Here is a 21,997-nt window from a genome sequence, read left to right as displayed (position 1 = left end):
AATATGACCAGTCATTCGGCATCACCAACAACTGCAGAAAGCACAAAACCACAGTGGGGCATCATGTCACACCTAGGAGCATAACTGTCATCAAGTAAATTAAGAAAATGGCCAGAAAACAACGTGTATCTGTAAGGACTTGGAGGATCTGGAACTCTGGTGTGCTGCTGGCAAGGATCTTAAATAAGAGTCTACTGTTGAGGTATGCTAGTATCTTTGCTAGTGAATGCTCAGGAAAATCCAGTGATGCCATACAAGGTGACTCAGCCATTAAGCAGCACAACCAAGAGTAGAACCATGTCACCTGACTCCCAGGGTAGCAGGTGCAGTGGGAACTTGTGCCTCTTCATTTCCAGATCTGCAGGGGACAGGGGAAGAGTTCAGTGGACTTGGGAATATCACCCTGGTATAGAGACTCTGATATATATACACACACACACAACAGTTATTCAGGGTCTGGGGCAGCTTTCTCTATAGGCAGGACAAGTTGAATTGTCAGAACACTTCAGAGTCTCAATACCTTTTAGCACCTAGAGGGACATTATCTTCTTAAAACCTTCTCATCAATGGACCAGATGGGTTTGTCTTCCCTGATTTGCTTGGCTGTTTCTTTGCATGCGAGATACTCTTCTGAAGAAAAGCAGACATGCTCCGATGTCAACTCTTCAATCGCACATTCTGAATGCTGTGTGGAGGAACTGAAAAGGAAAATAGGAAAATAGATGCAGGCACATGATATCTTAGTTATCGCTGATGGGCCAGACACCATGCTGAGCCTTCTCCCATGTTATGGTAAGGCTAGACTTAGTCTTGTTATCCCCCCTTTAAAGATAGAAAAAGTGAACCTCATAGAGCAGCTCATTTACCAGGCCCCCTGGGAGGGACAAACCCAGGACTCTTCCAGTGCTCTTCATCAGCTTCTTTTTATGTCTAGTGCACATGGCCAGGAACTAGTGAAGTGACTCTAGTAGAATAATATCAAGAAGAGAAAAGCCAGGGTGGGCTTGAGCTTGTAATAATAGTAAGAAAAACAATAACAGCACCAAAAAGCTATATTATCTTGCAAGCAAAATCCAAAGAAACAGAGGTAGATTGTACTGAGGCTACAAAAGACAGGGGCAGGCTGGGAGTGCAGCTCTTTTGCTTTGCACATGGGAAACTCTGGGCTCCATCCCCAGCACTGCCCAAAGTATAAAAGCAAAATACAGAAGTAAAACAAACTCTTCAGCTTCCGTTTTCTGTGCAAAGAGGGTGAGGGTGGATCTATGGCCTGGAGGAAGGGAGATGATCCCTGATATCTTACCTACAGGTCCATTTGCTGCCCTAAGCTAACGGCCTTCAGCATGGACCCCAGGTGAACAGCATCAGCATCACCAGGGGACTTGTTAGACTTGTACATCTTCAGACCATCCAGGTGTACGGAATTGCAAGCCCTAGGAAAGCATCCAACAATCTGTCTTTTAACCAGTCTTCCACCTGAATCTTGTAATGGCATAAACTTGAAAACTATTGCTATCACTAAATCAAGACCAGTTAACATCCAGGAGAGATTAGCAGCTAGGTACTCTGAGCAGCTAGCCATGTTCTCTTCTAAATTGAGCTGCATTGGAAGGATATTGAGGCAGTCATCTTGGCTCTGATTAAAACACACACACACACACACACATGCACACGCACACATACACGAAAACTATGGACACCAGTAAGCCTGAGTTTGGGGAAGTTTCTCATCCAAGATTTCATAAGCAGAGGGTTGGAAGAAACATGGTAAGTAGGTGTGCTCACCCAACAGTAACAGGGAGTGCTGTCCTGGGATTCCTGGGTGAAGGGAAGAGCAGACAGTACACTGGGATCTGTGTAGTCCCTTTATTTACACAGGGAGTAAGTCAGCCACAGTGACCAGGTACTTTATGGCAACTTAAAGAGCTGTGGCCTGATTGACAATCAGGACAATAAGGGAGGAAAATGCTAGCTTTCTTCTTGGAACAGCCTTTTAGATAGAATACTAGTCCAGTTCTCCTTTTTTCTCTTAAAGAAACTAAGACTGGAAGGTGTTAAGTAAATTGTCCTGGTAAGAAGGGGAAGCTAGGATCAGACTCTGCCTATGTGAAATTGAGAGGTCTCTACACATCCTCCTGCCACTCCCCATATCTATGACAGATGGACAAACCACTCTAACAACCACAGACCAGCCAATGATGCTAAATTCATTGTGTTCATGTTGACCTTATTTAATCTTCTGTGGCCCTGGCTCAGACCCTGGCTCTGTTTCTGCCGATGACTGAAATAGGTCACTGTTGGTTCAGTTAACAAATTCACAAAGTGCAATGATTCTAATAGAAATCTCAACATTCAGAGTCTCAGTTAATCTAAGGGAAGAAACTGAAAATTCTGACAAAACCAAAATTCTGCCACTGGGCACGGAAAACAGTGGTGGCTTGAAACTGTGAATGGACAGATGGCTACCACAAAGGTTTCCACAATCTGGCGGCACAACTGAGGATCTTTTAGCACTTTTCAGAGGTAGGGAGGTCAGAGATCACTTCCTTACTCTGCTTGGCCAGGTCCCACTTGAAGACTCACATGTGCTTGGGGGGTGCCAGATTGGAAAAGGACCACGGTGGCAGAAAAACATGAGGAGTTGAAACGTTTGGGAAGAGAAGGCTCTGGGGAGCATTGGACCATCCTCCTTCAGTCAGAGGCACTCATCAGACACTTAAAAGCTCCCAGGGTACTTTAGGCTGATGAAATAGAGCCCTTGAGGGACTGCTAGATTGGGCCTGTGAGGCTGTAGGTGAGCGGAGGAAAGGAGTGGGGAGGGCAAGCCATCTGGCCAGTGGTGAGAACATCCCATCTCCTGAGAGCCTCCGCAGCCAGGTGGCTCCTTTAGGAAGTGATAAACCTTCAGCACCTTTAGAAATGTCTGGGTTAAGTGAGTCCCTTCCTGGGGCTGTGAAGAGGGGGATTCATGTTGCTCACACAGAGTTGGTACATTGTTCACTGAGGGCAGCCTAAGCAAAGGACTGACTGATAAGCTTACACTGTAGCAACGGGTCCCCTCATAACTCTACAGGATGGGCACCCCATAATTAGGATGCAGCAGCAACGCCTCCCCCCCACCCCCTGAGGGGCTATGAGACACCTATCTTAGTCTCTCTTCTTTGTAGGTAGCTGTTTTCACACTCACATGGCACAAACATTTCCATTTACAAGGACATAAGACACCTCGGATTAAAGCCCATCCTAATGTCTAATTTTAATCTGGATGCTCCTGAGATCTTACCACCAAATAACGTCACACACCAAGGTACTGAGGATTAGATAGGACAGACTTCAACCAATGAATTTGAGGAACACAAATCCATAACAGTTATACTCTACTCCAGAGTTGTTGGATTCAATGAATCAGTGCACTTAGCAGCTCCAGCCCATCTGAGATTGTGACCCGGGCATTGCAAAAAGCACAATGCAAAGCCAGTGGCTGGCAGAACCTAGCCTCAAATGCCAACAAGGTCCCAGCAGGAGCAGCACTCCCAAGAGCTTTGCCAGCCTGTGGAGTGGCCCAGTGCCCTGGCTGGCTTTTAGCCAGGGAGGAGAGTAGGAAGCGGATGGACAGCAAGGCAGTTAAGTGTGGCACAGAAAGTGGGAAACTAGTCAGCAGCTGGTCGTGAATGGTTCTAATTCAATTACAACAACTGGGAAGGCAGTGACTCACGGAAAGGACCACCCCTTGAGCAGGGGAGCAGCCCACGGGCCCTGAGCAGACACTGTGAATTGGTGCCAAATGAAGTCCCAGGAATGTTGAGGCTTGTCTTGGAATGGCACTTATTCAGGTTCCCTTCTGCCAGGGCTTAGAAGGAAAGATCAGTGGTGGGGTCCTGACATCCATCACTGTGAGCAGAAACCTGAAGGCCAAAGAGCAAGCTGGGCGAGAGGATGGACGGTGCAGAGGACAAAGGGACAGCCCAGCATCAGCAGGGGAGCTCTCTCCAAGCGTGCCACCCCAGTCCATTCACAGGAATCCCTAGCCATACCCTTCTCTTTTGCTGCTCCAGTGGGCAGATAGCCAAGGAACTACAGTTGCCTTTCTTGATATAGGTTCTATAGAAAAGAGAGATTGTCTGGTTTGGAGAGATGATCAGAAGTTAAGAACACTGGCTGTAATCTCAGTACTCGAGAGGCAGAGGCAGGTGAATTGCTGAGTTCGACGCCATCCTGGTCTACAGAGTGAGTTCCAAGACGGCCAGGGCTACACAGAGAAACCCTGTCTTGGAGGGGGAAAAAAAGGCCAAGAGAGGAGAAAATATGTTTCTGTGACTTTTAAGGAGTATACGGTTGCAACAAGATACGGTTCAAATGCAGGGTTAAGGTGCCTCGTAAGCTTTATAGACTGTACTGTCTTGATAACCTCCTCCACCTGCTCACCCTGGGGAGGAAAAGGAGAGTCCAGAATTGTTAGTGGTTGTGAAGCCTTCCCTCTAAATGAAATGAGCTTGAAAAGATCCAGCCCATCCCAGCATCCCCTCCCTTTGGCTGAATTATATGTGTTCTGGCTGCTCTTCCAGAGGTCCTGAGTTTAATTTCCAACAACCACATGGTGGCTCACAACTATCTACAATGAGATCTGATATCCTTTCTGGCATGCAGGTGCACATGCAGATAGAGTATTCATGTACATAAAGTATATAAATAAGTAAAAACATAAAATGAAAAGATTGCCTATAGTATTGGGACGCATTCAAATACTAGCATTTGTTTATTTGTGTACATGTATATGCATGTGTGTGTGTGTGTGTGTGTAAAGGAAGTGAAGGCCCTCATTTCTCATCCTCCTCCAGGAGTCAAGCAGTGAAGCTGGCTCTCAGTGACTATGTCGCTTTTTACACAGAGGGAATTTGTGTGCACTCACACCTTTCTAAACTGAAAGCTGTCCAATCTGGATGCCTGCCACCTCATGGTCCCTCAAAGCTGCCTGGCCATACGTGGTACACCTGGCTCATCACCTGTGTAGACAACAGAGGCATTGTTCCCAGTCTTTGCTGCAGTAATGGATGAATCCATCCATCACTTCTGATAACTTTTGCAAAACATCTTTATCCGTGGGCTTGCTCTTTAAAAGTGTCTTTGCTAAAAAGGGAGATGGATAAATGCCTTGTTGGTCTTTATGGCTATTGCCAAACTGCCCTGCTTAGAGACAAGTACCAATTTACTTTCACCTACAATTATTGAAAATACTTGCTTTCCCAAAACCTTTCCAAAATGTACTATCAATATTTGTCATCTTCACCAATCTAGTGAAAACTGGCATCTGATTATTGTTATTTGAAACTGAAATCCTTTGATTATGAACAAGGTTGAATATAATCTGTTTGTTTATATGTGGCATCAATTTAAACTCTAGAATCTGGCCACAAGGTGTAAACTGCCAACAAATGATCTTTCTGGAGTCCTCCTGGCCCTTTAGAGTCTCAGGTAATTCTTAAGCATGAAAAAATAGTCTCTCTACACCCAAAGCACCCACTCTGTATCAGGAAGGGCCCTTCAAATAACCCGTATGATGGGGTGTTTTTACTCCTTTGTTGAATCAATATGCTGTCTAGACTGGTGTTAACCTAGCACATGCAAAGTCTTGCTTGTTGCCTGGATGGGTAGAATAAGCTAAGTGAGCCCTGAAAGTGCCCCCACAGTGACCCATGAGCTCTGCTTGCCAGTTATCATTGAAGACTTGTGAAGTATGCTCTTCATGCACATATTATGCTAGGATCTAGGACTACAGAGAAAAAGGAAGTTGTCTCAGTTAGGGTTTTACTGCTGTGAACAGATGCCATGACCAATTCAAGTCTTATAACGGACAACATTTAATTGGGGCTGGCTTACAGGTTCAGAGGTTCAGTCCATTATCATCAAGGTGGGGGCATGGTAGCATCCAGGCAGGCATGGTACAGGAAAAGCTGAGAGTTCTACATCTTCATCTGAAGGCTGCTAGCAGAATACTGGTTTCCAGGCAGCTAGGACTAGGTTATTAAAGCCCACTCCCACAGTGACACACCTACTCCAACAAGGCCACACCTCCAAATAGTGCCAATCATATACAAACCATCACAGAAGTCAATTAACTTCCTTATAGAATTTAGAAGTTCAGGGAGGAAATGGCAGGCAAACAGATAATCAAAGTGTAACGTGGAAGGTGCTGTGATAAGAGATCAGCACACAGGACCAAAGCTGTCCATGAAGGACCTGAACGTTTCAGCAGGAAGAGATATGGCAACTAGAAACATTCTAAAGTAGCTGACCAAAAACATATAGGAAAAACTTTGGAAAAAATCAAGATGCTTTGGTGGCAGTTGGGTGGTACAACACAGTGATGAGCAAGATTTGCAGCCCCAGATTGCAGATATGTCCAGCCTGACAGGGGCCATTGATTGCATCCTATGTACTCACAGGATCATTGAAAATTTTGGTGACTTGGTCATGTTTGAAGTATACTTGAGCGAGATAGAATATTGGTGTAGATAAACTTAGGAACCAGAACCCTCCTTATTTCCATGGCTGCACTGTGTGTGTGTGTGTGTGTGTGTGTGTGTGTGTGTGTGTGTACTTGTGTGTGCATGCATGTGTGTGTTTAAGTAAGTATGCATCCATATGTGTGCATGTGAAGGCCAGAAGTAAACCTTAGGTGCCAACCAAGGTGTTTTTTGTTTTTTTTTTGTTTGTTTGTTTGGTTGGTTGGATTTTTTTTTTTGAGACAGAGTCTCTTGGTGCAGGACAGGATGTAAGGCTCAAAGATTAGGCTACCCTCCCCCAGCTTTTGAAGAGATTAAGCTCCAGTCCTCGTGTTTGCAAGACAAGCACTTTATGAACTCTTGACAACAGCTCCAAATTCTAAAGTAAAGCCAGAAATTAAATGTCATGCAAAACGGACAAATCCACCCTGAGATTAGCCAGGGCATAGAAGAGACTTCAGTGTACAGCCAAGGAAAGAACAGCAATGGACTGTAGGACCTTTAGATCCATATTGCAGGAGACAACAAAGCAGTAGCCCCGCCAGAGAATATCCTCCATGCTATACTGCTAACCTTGTACAAAGCATCATCAAATGCCATTCCCATCTCCCTGTGGATATTCCTTCCCTACAAGGACATGATGAGCCCCATCCCACAGTGTTATTAGCTTCTTGGAGAAAACCCTCACTGTCCCCTCTCCAACCAGTATCAGCCATTATCCTCACCACATACTGCACCCAAGAATCTAGGGTGAAGGAAGGAAACACTTTAAAGGTAGCTTTGACAATCCTCATTGATTGGTGCCCCTGCTCATAAAATACAGTGCTTAACCGGCACAGTTATTGGGGTGGCCAATTTGAAAAATAATTGCTGCCGTCTTTGAGATTACTTTGCCTTCTAATTAAAATCTCAAGACTAGGATATTAAAGGTGCATTGTCAATACAACTCTCTGGATGCACCCAGCTAACCTCATTTGGGAAAACAAAATTAATTAGATTGTGTTTTAACACCCAGCCGTTATCCCAAGGAAAGGAATCCTCTACAAGTCAGCCATGCACACAGTCTCTAAATTGACCAGAGAGACTGTGGAGACAGAAAGGAAATCGAGAGTGATCTGTTCCTACTTAACGTAGTCAGCTTCTATTACAAGCTGCTCATTAAATGGAGCCCCTGGGTCCCTGTCAGACATGGCTCAGGAGTTCTTGTTTACCCTGGAGGCAGAATGGGGAGTAGGTGGGTCCCTCCACCAAGAGCCATCACACTTTGGTTTACTCTGGAACCTTGTGGGTCATTAACACCTTTCTTGAGTAGTGATTATGGGTGGGAACTCTGGCACTGGGTCTGAAGAGCCTGTTTTCTGTTCCTGTCTCAATGTCTGCAGTTCCGAAGCTGTGCACAATGCTAGCTTCCCCTTTCATCTTTGCCACATCTTCCCGGTTTTCAGTTTCATTTAAGTAAAATGGATGTGGCACACCACAGACCTGAGGACTACTATTTCCAGACCTGCTACAATGATGAACTTCAAGTTCCAGGGACAAGAATTAGATGCTTTTGTCTCGATCTTACCAAATCTAATGGGGTTTGTTCCTGGCTCTCTTCCAACAAGTAATTTGGAGACCTATGATGCATCCTATTTTAACCAGCCCATCTCCAGATCAGGAGAAGAGAAAGTAGAAGCCTCTCTTGTGGTAGCCTGGGTACCAGAACTGGTGATATAACCCAGCTTAACTGCAAGGATGCTGGGATATGTGGGGGAGCACACTACAGATTCCAGAAATGCTACTGTCTCTGCCTATGGGAAGCAGGTATAGCATGTAGGGAGCTGGATGCCTGAATCCTACAAAGGAATGTAAGCCTTGGCCCCAGTTGCTAAGCATAGAAAAGAATATGGAGAAATCTCATGGTGATCTAGTAATGTGACTGATAGGTTGAGCCAGGGAGCAATTAAAGGTAAAAAGAGATTGTTTCCAAGAAGAGGGGATGTATGTGTTCAATTTGGAAAGAAGAAAAGAGAGTTCACCTAAGAAGCAGGTGGGAAAGGGTATGGAGTGAGAAGATCTCAGTATGGTCATGCCATAGCACTGTCACCTGCTAGCTGCTGGCTTGTCCCATTGATTAAGCTTACACAACCCTTCTGGGCATAGCACTACTGCCCTGAAGAGAAATTCATTTCAGAAAGCCCTCCCTTGCTAAGGCCTTACTATCAGAAAGTAAACAAAGCATAAATCCCTGGGATGGCATTTGGTCGTGTTAGCTCGGGGAGTGAGCATCAATGTGGTTCATGGGTCCCCGGATAATGTTAGCTGCAACTTGCTGGACTCTGGATAACAGTAGTTGTAGCTACAGTCATGTCACCCCAACCCTGACCCATGTGGAATCACCACAGGGCAAAAACTGCCCCAGAGACCAAGATTGGGGAACACATCTTATATCCAAACTTTGTCTAGTCTCATGCTGATGGATCTTGCATCTGCTTGGGAAAATCTCCCTGGTCCACTCTGTTTGCCTCTGTTCACCGAAAGAGGAAGACAAGTTCAATCTAGGAGGCTGGTACTCTAACCACAGACAGATTCTGTCTGGCTCACTCACTCAATAAGGCCTCCCATGATATTTTTAAGTAAATGTATTTTTTGATAATGTTAAAAATTGAACCCAGAGCCCTCATTCATGATGGGCAAGTGTTCTACCACTGAATGCCCACAGTGTTTTAAACACACACACACACACACACACACACACACACACACACACACACACACATACACACACACAATTTCTAGTGCTTTTTAAAATAACTCAGAAAATCTTAGTATCACCTTACAGAGCAACAATAAAATTGATCATTCCTGAAGATGCCACCATTGCCACTGCTCCCCATTATGTGACAGCACAGAGGCTGGACACTGGTTCTCCTTATACACACTCCAACTCCCAGTTTACTCCACTGTAACTCTGCCAGGCTGTTGGGCTGGCTGAGTTCTCATCCTTCCCATATTTACTCTGTTCCCCTTTCCTTTCAGGTGCTTTCCTATGTCATAGTCAGAGCAGAGAGGAGGACATTATGGAAATCTCAGTGTGCAGGCTACACCGAGGGGTGGGCTCCAGGCATCTCCTAAAGCACCCAGTGTCTTAGTTAGGGTTTTACTGCTGTGAACAGACACCATGACCAAGGCAAGTCTTATAAAAAACAACATTTAATTGGGGCTGGCTTACAAGTTCAGAGGTTCAGTCCATTTTCATCAAGGTGGGAGCATGGCAGTATCCAGGCAGGCATGGTGCAGGAGGAGCTGAGAGTTCTATGTCTTCATCCAAAGGCTGCTAGTAGAAGACTGACTTCCAGGCAACTAGGGTGAGGATCTTATGCCCACACCCACAGTGACATACCCATTCCAACCAGGTCACACCTATTCCAACAAGGCCACACCTCCAGATGGTGACACTCCCTGATCCAAGGATATACAAACCATCACACCCAGTGTTGCAGTGGGCAATGAATTAAGAAACTTCGCATTAGGGCTGAAATGTAATAGGCCACCTTATCAAAGGGCAAGCTCCCCATTACCGGATGTGTGTCTGTCAACGTAGATGAACATCTCCCAGGATGCATGGGAGGACCTGCATCATTGGCTATCCTCCTGGAAGTCATCCTTAAAACAACAAACAAACATCGACAACAACATGTTATTGAAGTATAAATGATACCTCTTAATTACATACTGTAACTACAGTTTGATGCGCTATAACATACAGTTGTGAAACCACCTGCACAGTCCTGCCTTTAAAAGCCTTTTATCACCATCAAAAGCTCTTTTATACCATTTTCAACCCTACTTGGAATTGTCTCTTTACAGAATCCCCTCGTCTCCCAGGGCCCTCCCAAGTTCATCTCATAGCCCCGTTGAGCACAGAGAATGCCATGGTGACCCAAGAGCCCCAACTTCAGCATCAAGCATCCCTAAACAATCACTGTGCTTCCTTCCTATTAGCTGGTGAATAAACAGGTGGTCCCATCGGCAAACCCACTTCCTAGCATCATGCATCTCCCTGGCCTTCGATATACTATCAGTGATAGACTACAAAGGACAAAGAACATGGGTGTGACATCAAGGGACCTGATGAGAGGAACCTCAGTGCAACCCCTCACCAATAGGATCTTGCTTAATCCTTGAGGACTTCCTAATGCCCCAGTCTGTTACCACTATGTGAAACCCTGGGAGAAGGGTAGAATACTGTGAGAGGGCTACTGAAGTCAAGGCTAGACCTCAGTTGAGATATATGAGGGGAGTGGCTGTGGAATGTTATTAGGATGGTTGCTATATTAGTCAGGGTTCTCTAGAGTAACAGAAACACACACACACACACACACACACACACACACACGGATGATTTGTTAGCATAACTTACAGGCTGTGGTCCAGCTAATCCAACAATGGCTAACTATGAATGGAAAGACAAATGAATCTAGTAGTTGTCCAGTCCACAAGACTGGATGTTTCAACTGGTCTTCAGTATGTGCCAGAATCCTGAAAAAGTAGGTTCTAATAATGCTGAAAGAATAGACTTGTTAATAAGGTGAAAGCAAGAAGGCAAAAAAAAAAACAAAAAACAAAGAAACCTATACCTTCCTTCTTCTTTATTCTTATATAGACTTCCAACAGAAGATATGACCAGATTAGAGATGGGTCTTACAACCTCAAAAGTTCTAGATTCAAGGTATATATTCCTACCTCAAAGATCAAGATTAGAAGTGTATCTTTCTGCTTCAAATTAAGCAAAAACCCCTCACAGGTGTGCCCTATTTTGGGTTTTTGTTTGTTTGCTTGGTTTTTGTTGTTGTTGTTGTTGTTGTTGTTGTTGTTGTTGTCGTTGTTGTTTTTTAGCTATTTCCAAATTGTTGTCAAGTTGACAGCCAAGAATAGTCATCATAGCTGGAGAAAAATAAGGGTCACAAGATGGACTTTTCAAAGCATGTAATTCTTCTCAAGAGATCAGACCAGTATTGCAATATGGGGCAGTTGGAAGGAAACTTCACAAAATACAGCCTTTCAGAAACACACAAGTAGCTGCAATCAGTACTTCTGGTGTCCTCTGGATTCTTGAAATGATGACATTAATTTCCCTCTTGGCTTAGAAGCCCCAGCATCAAGATCTCCCATGGAGTTCTCTCATCGGCAGTATGGCAGGCTGATGTTATCTACCTGTCTTATTGAAAGTTTCTATTGCTGTGAAGTGACACCATGACCACAGCATCCTAGACCTCTGTGGGACTTACTACACATAGGCTACCCCTCATCTTCTCAAGATATTTTCTCTCAGACAAGTGATACCCCAACCCATGCCCTACCTAACCCATGGAAAGTAGGCTATGACCCTGCAGAAGCTCGGTGTAAGGGAAGGAAAGACAAAACACAGCCCTCTGTTCTGAAGTCAGACCTCCATCCATGTTCCTCCATCCACAGAGGCAGCAAGAGAGATGATGCACTGGGAACCCAGAGTATAAAGAAAAGGCACACATGCTCACTGAAATCCCATGAGATTTCAACAACCTGGAAAAGAAACTATTGATAGGTGACCTCAGATACAGCCCAGAGACCAAGACAGAAGAGGAACAGATAGGGGAAGCACTGTGAGACAACACGGGGCTTTGGAAGAGAGCCATGACCATTTGTTTATTCTGGGGAAGCTGATGCAGTGTAGGCAAAGCTGCCAGTGTAGCCAGGGCAGGTTCTTTGGAATTTCCACCATGGAATTTGGATGGCCTGTGGAATAGGGAGAGGTGTCTGAGAGATGCCCAGGAGGCTGTGAGGAGTTGGAGGTGGAGCGAGGCCATGATTGACCATCACCATAGAAACTTCCGCGGTATGGAAAAGAAAGGAGAGATATGTGACTTGTTCCTTGCTGTTTTCAATTGCGTCATGTTTGCAGTTACCAGAACCCCTGCATGGCTAGGTCTTTGTCATTCCATCTTTTTCCCTGTTGGAGAATCTAGTTTCTAGGAAGTTTCTAGGTTCTGATAGAATAACATGGGTGGAGGCAGCAGAAAGAGAGTCTCCAAGTGACAGACTTACAGAACCACCATGGTTGGAGAACCACAGGCCTGGATGTGGTCATCTGGACCCACAGTCTCCTATCTCAAGGTCCAAAGTAACATTAACATCACACCAGACAAAGAGTTCTGTTGGAGGGCTGGCTTGTGGGGGTCCTCAGAACACCTTTTATTTGATCAGACATTGCCAATAATGCATACTTTAATTACATGGATTATTAGGCATTTGTAACCTCATCAAATTCATAAGCTAATGCTCCCTCCAAACAAAGAAGCAAGGAAATGCTCTAGGGTTGACTCTGTAATCTTTTGGGTTCCACTTTTGAGCTGCAGAAAAAGCCATTGTACATAAAGAGTTTCCTGGGCTTCTAGGAAGCCTTCCCCTCCTCTCCACTCCCTATCAGCTAAAATCACTATGAAGAACACACACACACACACACACCAGTTTTAACCTTCAATAGTAAGTAAATGTTTTGCTCTGGTGTCCTACTTCCAGTATGAATGTAATAGGCTTGTTTGAGGGTAAAGTTGTATGTGTTGCTGTGCTGCGGGCCATCAGAAGCTGTGCTGGCCTTCACTTCAGTGGAACAGTGGCAATTGGGAGCCTGTAAAATGCCATGCCATGGAGGTTGTTTAAGGACAGAAAATCATGGTCTGGGTCTGGTTTAGAGGCATATTGGGCCAACTCAGTGGTCAGTGATTCTGCCTTCCCATTGGCATGGAAGCCTGGCTATTAAACTCATTCTGCTAGTGGGAGTGGGGAGAGTGGAGCTTTAACTACAAATAAAAGGGGGGGGGGTCACTCAGTGTGAGGTCCAGATCCACACAGTAGGAATCAAGAATGATAGCAAGCAGAAGGTTTCTCACATGTAGAAAATTTTCTAGACTCTCCTGGAATATTGGAACCTGGAGCTGCCTAGACTATGCATCAATGTGAAAAATGTGGTTCATCAGAGAGACGTGACTTTCTCGAAGACACAGCTGGAACAGACGCTAATGATAGAATCATCTGAATTACACATCTCCATTCTCTGGGCATGATTCCTCATCCAGAATGAAGATGGCCCCTTCCATGCTGTGGTCCTGGCTAAGGCACACAGAAATGCACAGAACTCCACTCACCTAGGACGCCTCATCCAACGCCCTGCTCTCTGGAGTTCTCTGTGTTTCCTCCCATCACTCTTTGACCGTGCCCTAAGGCAGGAAACTCGTAGACAGAATCCAGCCCAGCCCCACCATCCTGAGTGCCTTGGCTCTGCAGAAAAGTTGCATGCATGGTCAGAGCAGGTCAGCTGCCTTGGAGGGCAGGGCTTGGGAGCACTGACAGGAAACAAGTCTAACTGAGCCTGCTTACATGGAGAAGATGAATGGGACTCTCTGTAAGGCAGTGAGCACCGTATAAGCAAACAAGCTTTAAGAGAGGTCAGGGCCAAGCATGGACACACCCATGTATGTTGATGGTGGCTCTTTAGCACTCTGACTTAGTGTGGCTGCATAGTCATAATTGGAGCCGTAGGGCCGCAAAGCCAAAAGTATTTATCATCCAACCCATTACAGAAAACTGTTAACCCTGCTTCAGTTGCCAATGGTTTGAGTTCAAGGCGAAGTACATACCACATGGGTAAACTCGGGCTTGCCAGTTGTCATCTTGGCATCCCAGCCCTCATAGACTCATGCCTAGGAAAGTACCAACTCAAGGTGTTTTCCAAGTGCTTAACTATGGAGGTTATCAGACCTCTGAAAAGGAAGCCCTGGGTCTCTGACTTGATTGGCTCTGGGAGTGTCAGAAAGTGGGCTGCTAGCCAAATAAAATTTCTTCCTTCTTGGAAAGAAGTATTCACAAACACATTTCTTCACTGTTATACATGTTTGTTTATAATGTATAATGTATAATGTATGGTGGGTGCATGTGGTGTGTGTGCACCTGCGTGCCTACATGCAAGCTCGTGTAAGGGTGGCAGCCAGAGGTTGATATTAGGTATCTATGCTCTCTGCCTTCTTTTTACAGACAGGGTCTCTTGCTGAACCCAGAGATCACTAATTGGCTAGGCTAGGTGACCAATGAGCTGCAGGAATCCTCCTGTTTCTACTGGGCCCCTACAAGACAGGGTTACAGGTGAACTCCACTGGGCGCTGAAGAATCCAAGCAAGTTCTCATGCTAACAAGCCAGGATTTACCAACTGAGCCTTATTCCCAGACTTTATTGTTCCTTTTCTAACTTCTTTTTTTATTTCTTCTCCAGATATTGGCTGACCAACAAAGTCCACATCAAAAGACCAACCACCGGCCTCTTGATGTACACCCTGGCCACACGCTTCTGCAATCAGATCTACCTTTATGGCTTCTGGCCCTTCCCACTGGATCAGAATCAGAACCCCGTCAAGTATCACTATTATGACAGCCTCAAGTATGGCTACACTTCCCAGGCCAGCCCCCACACCATGCCCTTGGAATTCAAGGCCCTCAAGAGCCTACATGAACAGGGGGCATTGAAACTGACTGTCGGCCAGTGTGATGGGGCTACGTAAGGAGGACAGCCCATGGGACTCAGTGGCTCACTTTCCTGCCAGCTACACCACAGGCAGATGGGAGTCGGGGTGGCACAAACAATAGAACAAGCAGGCTAGTGGTTTTCTTTGTTAAAGTGTAAAACAGTGACCAGAATATATATATCTATACCTGCATATATATATTGACCTGAGTATTTATAACTGTGTGGTGTTCATCTAGCACTAGGCAGATAAGCCACAGGAAGAAGGTGTGGAGAACCCACCTGGAACAGATGGAGACTCAGTCCATCTTTGGGGGCAGAAGGACTTGACATGAAAAGAAGCCAGTCCCATGACTTTGGATGACAACCCACTTCCTGGGCTGGATGGATCTTTGGGCTCATGGATGAATGGAGAGCCACCTGTTGTCAGCTTCCCCGAACCTCCAAGTGAAGTGGATTCTGGGTAGCCCAGACCCAGAGATGACAGCTTGGACCAGTCTAAAGAGGTGCAGTTCATGGAGGAGAGACTTGGAAAATTCCATTGGGCAAAGAGGCACAAGGAGAGCAAGCAGCACTGATCACAACGGAGCTGAGGGCTTTGTTCATGAACTTGAGAGTGCAGCTGCCCAAAGGACAAGTATGCATGGCACCTGCGTCCCAGACAAGCCTTCACAGCTATGGAGAAAGGCTGGAGGAAACTCAGTGACAGCCCCATATCCTGGTTAGACCAGTACCACCCGGGACTTAGTAGGGCAGAAGAGCACATGGCCCTAAAGAGGTAGATTGTTGCAAATCGTGGTTTTAGAAACTTGGCATCTTCTAGGAGTTTGCTCCACCTCAGAAAAGGACAAAAGGGTGTACAAAATAGGATCATTTTGTTGGGTGCAGCCCACGGAGGCAGAAGTAACCCTAGGACTTCAACTTCCAGGTTAGCTTTTATCCCATCCTCTTAGAATGTCACATGAAGGAAACTCTACTGTCCCATCTACTGCCAGAAAGACACAGCAAGTGCTTGAAAGAGCACAGTCACAATAGGTGTCATGTTGTTCAAAACATATGCAGTTTTCTAGGCACCTCACAGAGCCCTAGAACTGGACACCTGGAAGACTGTGACAAATCTAACCCTGGGTCTCTGCAGTCACTCCCTGTTTGCTTTCTGCATCCTGCACTCTGGAGTCGCCTGCCGTGTCAATGTCACCTTGTCACTTTCCCATCTTGACAGTCATACCTGCCCACACCAAGCTCTTCTGGGAGAGGTTCCAGTGTCTACCCTACTACATTCCTGCCCACCCTCACCCCCCTACCCCATCAACCATTGCAGAGTGTTTGCAAAAGCCTTCCCCACTCTGTTAGGCCTCCCACTTAAGATTTGTTTTTCTTGTAAAAAAGCCCAAAGCCAAACACAGTTCCAAACACTGGACATAATCTCCGGGGGAAATCTGGGCTCCATGCCAACAACTTAGGGGTTGGACTTACAGGTCACACACAGCAAAGCATTAGCCAGCTTGATGTGTTAGATGCAGTTCCCTCGCCTGATAAATAATGGTGTTTTAAAATATATTTGAAAGATAAATGTTTAAAAAAAAAAACACTATTATCTTGAAGATGAAGAGAGGTTTTTTTTTTAAGTAATCAAGATCTGCTCCCAAGCATATGAGGCCTGACGTAATTAATCAACAGCCATTCAGAACACGATGCTTGCTCTAAATTAATGGCTGATGGGAAGTGAGCAGAGACCATGGAGGGATACCCTAGAACTATTAGCCCTGCGTACATTCTCTCCAGCCCCAAACAGGCCAAGGACTGTACATCTCTGTTCCCCTCTTTGTTCTTGTTACAGTATGAAGCTTGAGATTTGGGATTTGCATCATAAAATGAATATTTAAAAAAGTAACAGCCATAACAGCCTCCCTGGGAGCTGAGTGGCTCAGCCTCCTCATGAGCAGTGGAGATAATTAGTATCATATTTTACATGTCTCCAGAGCCTTTCATCTGAAGGTTCTCAAAGGCTCTAGAAGACATTTAATTTCTAAAGTTTGCCGTGCCCTGGAGGAATAGGTACGATCACCAACAGGGCCTCGAATTAGTAAAACCCTTGGATGTCAGAACATCCCATGTGGAATCATGAAGAAGGCCCAGAGGTCAGGTTCTGGAGGTGACCCTGAGCCCCACCCAGCATCCTCTCTGTGAAGAGGAGTTAGAGGGGTAATTGTCTAACTAGACTTATGCAGGCTGTAACCTGATGGGAAAGGGCAGAGGTCCCAGGACTACCCATGTATGCCCTTTCCCTAACTCAGCAGCCCCTGTGCTGTTAGAATGGTCTGGACATGTAGCTGCAGGGTCTCTGTGGACCTTGGCTTCCCCTCTTGCCATTCTTCTCCAGTCAGCAGCCAAGTGTCCTTTACTGCCTAGTGAGAGCGCACTTGGAGCTGGGCTCCACTGAAGTCTTTTAACATGGGCTGGTTGACTTTGGCTGGCCCCAGGGAGACACAGCCTGCACTGTTAACCTCATAGCTACCACACAACATCACATCAGCCTCAGCCAGTCCCCTCAACTGTTGGCTTTCAGTCACCTCCTCAGTCTGCCTGCCTAAGCCTGCCAGACATCCATTTACTCTAAGCCCCCAGTGACACCACCCTCAGCCTCTGCCATCACCAAAAAAGAAAAAGAAAAAAAAGGGGGGGGGGACCATTTGGCATGAGACTTTATCTCATAATCTCTTGGCCTCTCCCTCCCACTTAACCTTCATTCTTTGACAAATGAGGTACCTCCTGTAAATGGGGAGTCTTTCCTCTCATGATCTCAGACTTTTCCCAGCCCCCCTTGCATTCACCCTGATTCCTATAGCCTCTCCACTCAACTCCTCCACTACCAGACCTTGGCAGGGTCTGCAGTCCCTACTGCCACCAGTTCCCTGTACCACACCTTAATGTCCCCTCTTACCAGCATCTCAGGCCCCTCCGTGTGCTAAATGCAAAGCCCTACAGCAAATTCCCCTGGGCAAGACACTAGGTTCTTAAGATTTTTATCCCTCCCATCCCAACCTCCATGACCATTTATTTATATATTTATTTATGTATTTATGAGGTATTTATTGGCATTCCTACCTTGAGCTGAAAAGAGCCAAGGAAGATCTGCCCATTTCCCCTCTCTTCTCCCTGTACCACAAAGTAGCCATTCCCTCCAACAAGGTCCTCCCCAAAGGCTTATAAGCTGCGCATCCACAGTTCCATGCCTTCCTTCAGACTCAACTACTACAACCCAAAGAATACCCTTCACTCCCCTTAGCTGTTTAGCTCCACTGGAAGCTCCCAGTTCCAGGATGATACACTGCTTTTCCAGCATACTCTATCTGCTCTGACATCTTGAACTCAAGCTCATCTGAAGCTAAGTAGACCATCTCTCTTCCCTGCATGATCCCTTATTTTCTGGTTGGAACACCAATGATTCTTTCAACACATTCTGGGACCCTAAGATGATCACTGACTCTTCCATGTATCCCCTCATTACCCTTTCCAACTAGTCCCAACCTCACCTCTCCTTGTCCCTTGGACTCCTTAGTAGTGGTCTCCTCTCCCAGACCTCCCTGAGCATGCACGATGGTATTCTCAGCTCTTCACGAACTCAGCTAAGATCTCCTGACCCACAGAAATGTGCCCATCTTTATCCTGACATTACACTCAATCAGGTCCCTTCATAGCCTGCACTGGCCAATCCAGAAGAGTTGTCAGTATTGGGGAAAGCACCACGTTTCCTGGCCCTGTGCCTTTGGCCTTGCAGTTCGCATCTTCTGGATCATTCTTGAGTTTCTTCCAAGGCCCCTGCAGAGACCACATCTGCCATGAAGCCCTCCCCGATCCATCAACGCCGGGAACTCTCCCCCCACAGAACCACCACAGCACTTTATTTCCCCCTTTCTCCCGGCACTTACCATACTCTGCCTTGTATTATAGCTCCTTGTGCACTTGTCCTATGTCTGTTTGTAGACTGTAACCCTGCCAAGGGCAGGCACTGTTTTATTCATCTGTATCCATCACAGCATTAGGCGTGGTGCATAGCACACAACAGTTGCTCAATAAATGTTTGTTGGATTAAATCTTGGGTGTCTATAGAGGCTTTTGTAGTGAATGAAGCCATTTTGCATCTCTCATGTCAAAAGAACCTTCCAGAAAAGTCATGTGGGTTGGACCAAAGCAGAAGAAATAGGTCATTAAACTGAGGCAACGGCCTGCATGGAGTTTTCACCAATATTCTCCCCTCACTCCAGGGCTTTTTCTATAAATCCATATGATTGGAGCACTCACTGGAAACTAAAAATTGACTTTAGGTAGATGTGGGCTTGGCTGCCCCAGGTCAGTATCATATCTTCCAAGGACAAACCTTAGTATTAACCACAGCACATGTGCCCATCGACACAGGCAGATTTTCCCTGTTTCTCGAGAGGACAAATGCCATTTGGGTTTCTCAGAGCCCAGGGGTGTTGAGCTGTGGGACCGCATCCATCATCCCCACTGTTGTTGTTGAGGGTGGGAAATCATCGGTCCAGATGGCAGGGAGACCAACAGCTCCAAGAGGCTGCTGTTTGATGAATCTCTTCATGCCTAATTAAGGCTCTCCTTCCAGAATGGAACAGAGACACTTATTGATGCCAGTCAGATGGGATTCCAGACATGAATGCTGCCTCATAAATGTCCTTAATAGCATCTCCAGTGACACCAACAGCCCGCCCCCACCCACTGCTTCTCGCCAACCCTTCGGGATGTCATCTTTTGCCAACTTCATCCCCATCCTTTCATTCCCCTCCTCCAAAGCCCTCCCAGGTCCTCTTATCCTTGGGTACCTGAACCCCAACCTGAGTCATTGTGAGATGGCATGGAGGAAAGAAGGGAAGCAACACAGTGCACTTAATACCACCCCTCTGGGAGGCAGAAAACAAATAGCTTTTGTTCTGGTGGTGGGCTGTTCACAACAATGGGAGGTTTCCATGGTTACCACCTAGCAGCAGTATGCATTGCCTTTGGGTACTATAAGGATAGTTTAATTTTCATTCTCAGCAGTCCAGATTGTGGGGAAATCTTCATATGGGGTGTATATATAGCCCCTGGGCAACATTTGTCTAGTCACTAGAGTTGCCTTTAGACTAAGCCCAGTGAAGTCAACCAACCAGGACACTAAAGGGCCTTGCGGCCCGTCTTATCTTGTCTTCCCCACCACTTCCTGAGACATCACATCTTCCCCTGCAGGGAACCTAGCAGAGAAATGGGTCTTCCAAAGGGACTCCAAGAACGGTCAAGAAAGGTCCACATGCTCTATCCAAGAAAACAGCTTCAAATTCTAAAGATGCTTCTACAAAGCTGATATAGAACCAGATAGGAGCAGCCATACTTGGGAAGTGCTGGAAAGTGAAGATCCAAGAAAGAGGAAAACTGCCCTTAGTTTGCCAACCACATGGAGGTTTGCAGTCCCTCATGCAACAAACTGAGGTGAGTCAAGTCAAGGCTAGTGCAAGAAAGCACCCTTCAGTGTGGCTCCATTTGCTCGGGTGAGATTGTAACAGTTAGTGCTGCTCAACAGTTGGTGAAGGTCTCTCTGTTAGTCAGAATACTCAGTGGAAATTAGAGGCTGCGAGAAAGACATGGGTGAGCCAATTTGCCCAAGGAAAATGAAGATTGTGCCTTCTTCGCCTGGTGGCCAAGGGTGCTGAGAAGACAGTTCACTCTAATGACTGTAGGTGGGGTAAATTCCTTGACTGTGTCTTGGGCTCCCAAGTGTCACATTTCCTGGGCAAGAGCTTTAAGATGAAGTGCAGGTGACCAAAGTCTCAGTCAAGAGCCAAGAGATATGGATTAAGTCACCGTGGGTTAGAGAAGATATCTAATGACTCCTTCGTAGTGTTATTGTGAAAATTCAAATCAAGAATGTTCTAGATTTGGGGGTGGCGTGAGGAAGAATAGGAAAGTGCAGTGCTGTAGAGCAGAAAATGTGTGTAGCTCTCAGTGCTCAAGCTTGCACCAAGCCCAGTCATGCCCTTGCCTTGGTCATACCTACCTGACTCCCCTCCACCCTGAGAAGACATCAAAGCCTATCCCACAACTCTTGAACTCTCCTACCGTCTGACTCATTGTTCTGGATACCTAGCCATTTTTCATCTTTCTATAACTTTTCTAAATTATTCTGGTCTCAGGACTTGGGTGTCTGCTGCTTCCCCTGCCCAGAAAGTTGCTTCCCTTCTACCTTACTTACGGCCTCCTCCTCCCCTTTCAGGACTGAAATTGGATGTCACACACTCCAGAATCCTCTGCTTTCTCAGCCAGTCACCCTCTAGTACATATCACATTGTCCTAGGAGGTGGCCTCTAAGAGCTACAATAGTGCACTCATGTCTCTGGGAGACACGTGCCACCAATATCTCCAGTGGATACCTGAAATCACAGAGAGTAGCAAACTCCACATGTACTCGTTCTACTATACATACCAACCTATGATAAACATTAACTTGTAAATTTCACATACTAGGAATAACCAAATACAAAATAGAACGATTATAATATGTTCATTGTTTCATTTTTTATTGTCTGCTAATCTTCTAGAATGTTCTAGGGGTGTGTGTGTGTGTGTGTGTGTGGTGTGTGTGTGTGTGTGGTGTGTGTGTGTGTGTGTGTGTGTGTGAGAAGAGGGGTCATATAAGTCTGTTTCCTGAATGTGGAAGCAGCTGTCCCCTGAGGTAGTAACTAATGTCTCTGCCTGCGGTGTAAGATTCCTTGACTTTCAAGAACCACAGGTAAGCACTGAATTTCTCAGACAATGCTCCACCCCCACCAGACCCTAGGCTGTAGTTTGAACATCTCTAGAAATTTCCATGCAGCACTCAGTTAAACCCTTACCAGAGTCACTTCCTGAAATCTTCAATGGCATTCCCACGGGACTTGACTTGAGACCTTCCCTTTGTTTCTGG

At 45.9% G+C, this 21,997-nt stretch overlaps 1 protein-coding gene across 2 annotated transcripts in view; it reads left to right on the top strand.

The window, feature by feature from the left end:
* Nucleotides 1–19,139, top strand: part of St8sia2 (ST8 alpha-N-acetyl-neuraminide alpha-2,8-sialyltransferase 2) — a 74,609-nt gene extending 55,470 nt beyond the window's left edge. For both annotated transcript variants that reach the window (XM_006540731.2, NM_009181.2), the window contains one exon: nt 14,794–19,139. In XM_006540731.2, coding sequence (XP_006540794.1) covers nt 14,794–15,079 — 286 coding nt within the window. In that variant the 3' untranslated portion in view covers nt 15,080–19,139. The remainder of the gene's footprint in view (nt 1–14,793) is intronic.
* The last annotated feature ends 2,858 nt before the right edge of the window (nt 19,140–21,997 follow it).

This window comes from Mus musculus, chromosome 7 (genome assembly GCF_000001635.26).
Source record: "Mus musculus strain C57BL/6J chromosome 7, GRCm38.p6 C57BL/6J".
In the NCBI taxonomy this organism is placed as follows: Eukaryota; Metazoa; Chordata; class Mammalia; order Rodentia; family Muridae; genus Mus; species Mus musculus.
The sequence above is the reverse complement of the archived record's forward strand: the minus strand, read 5'-3'. Positions and strand labels throughout refer to the sequence as shown.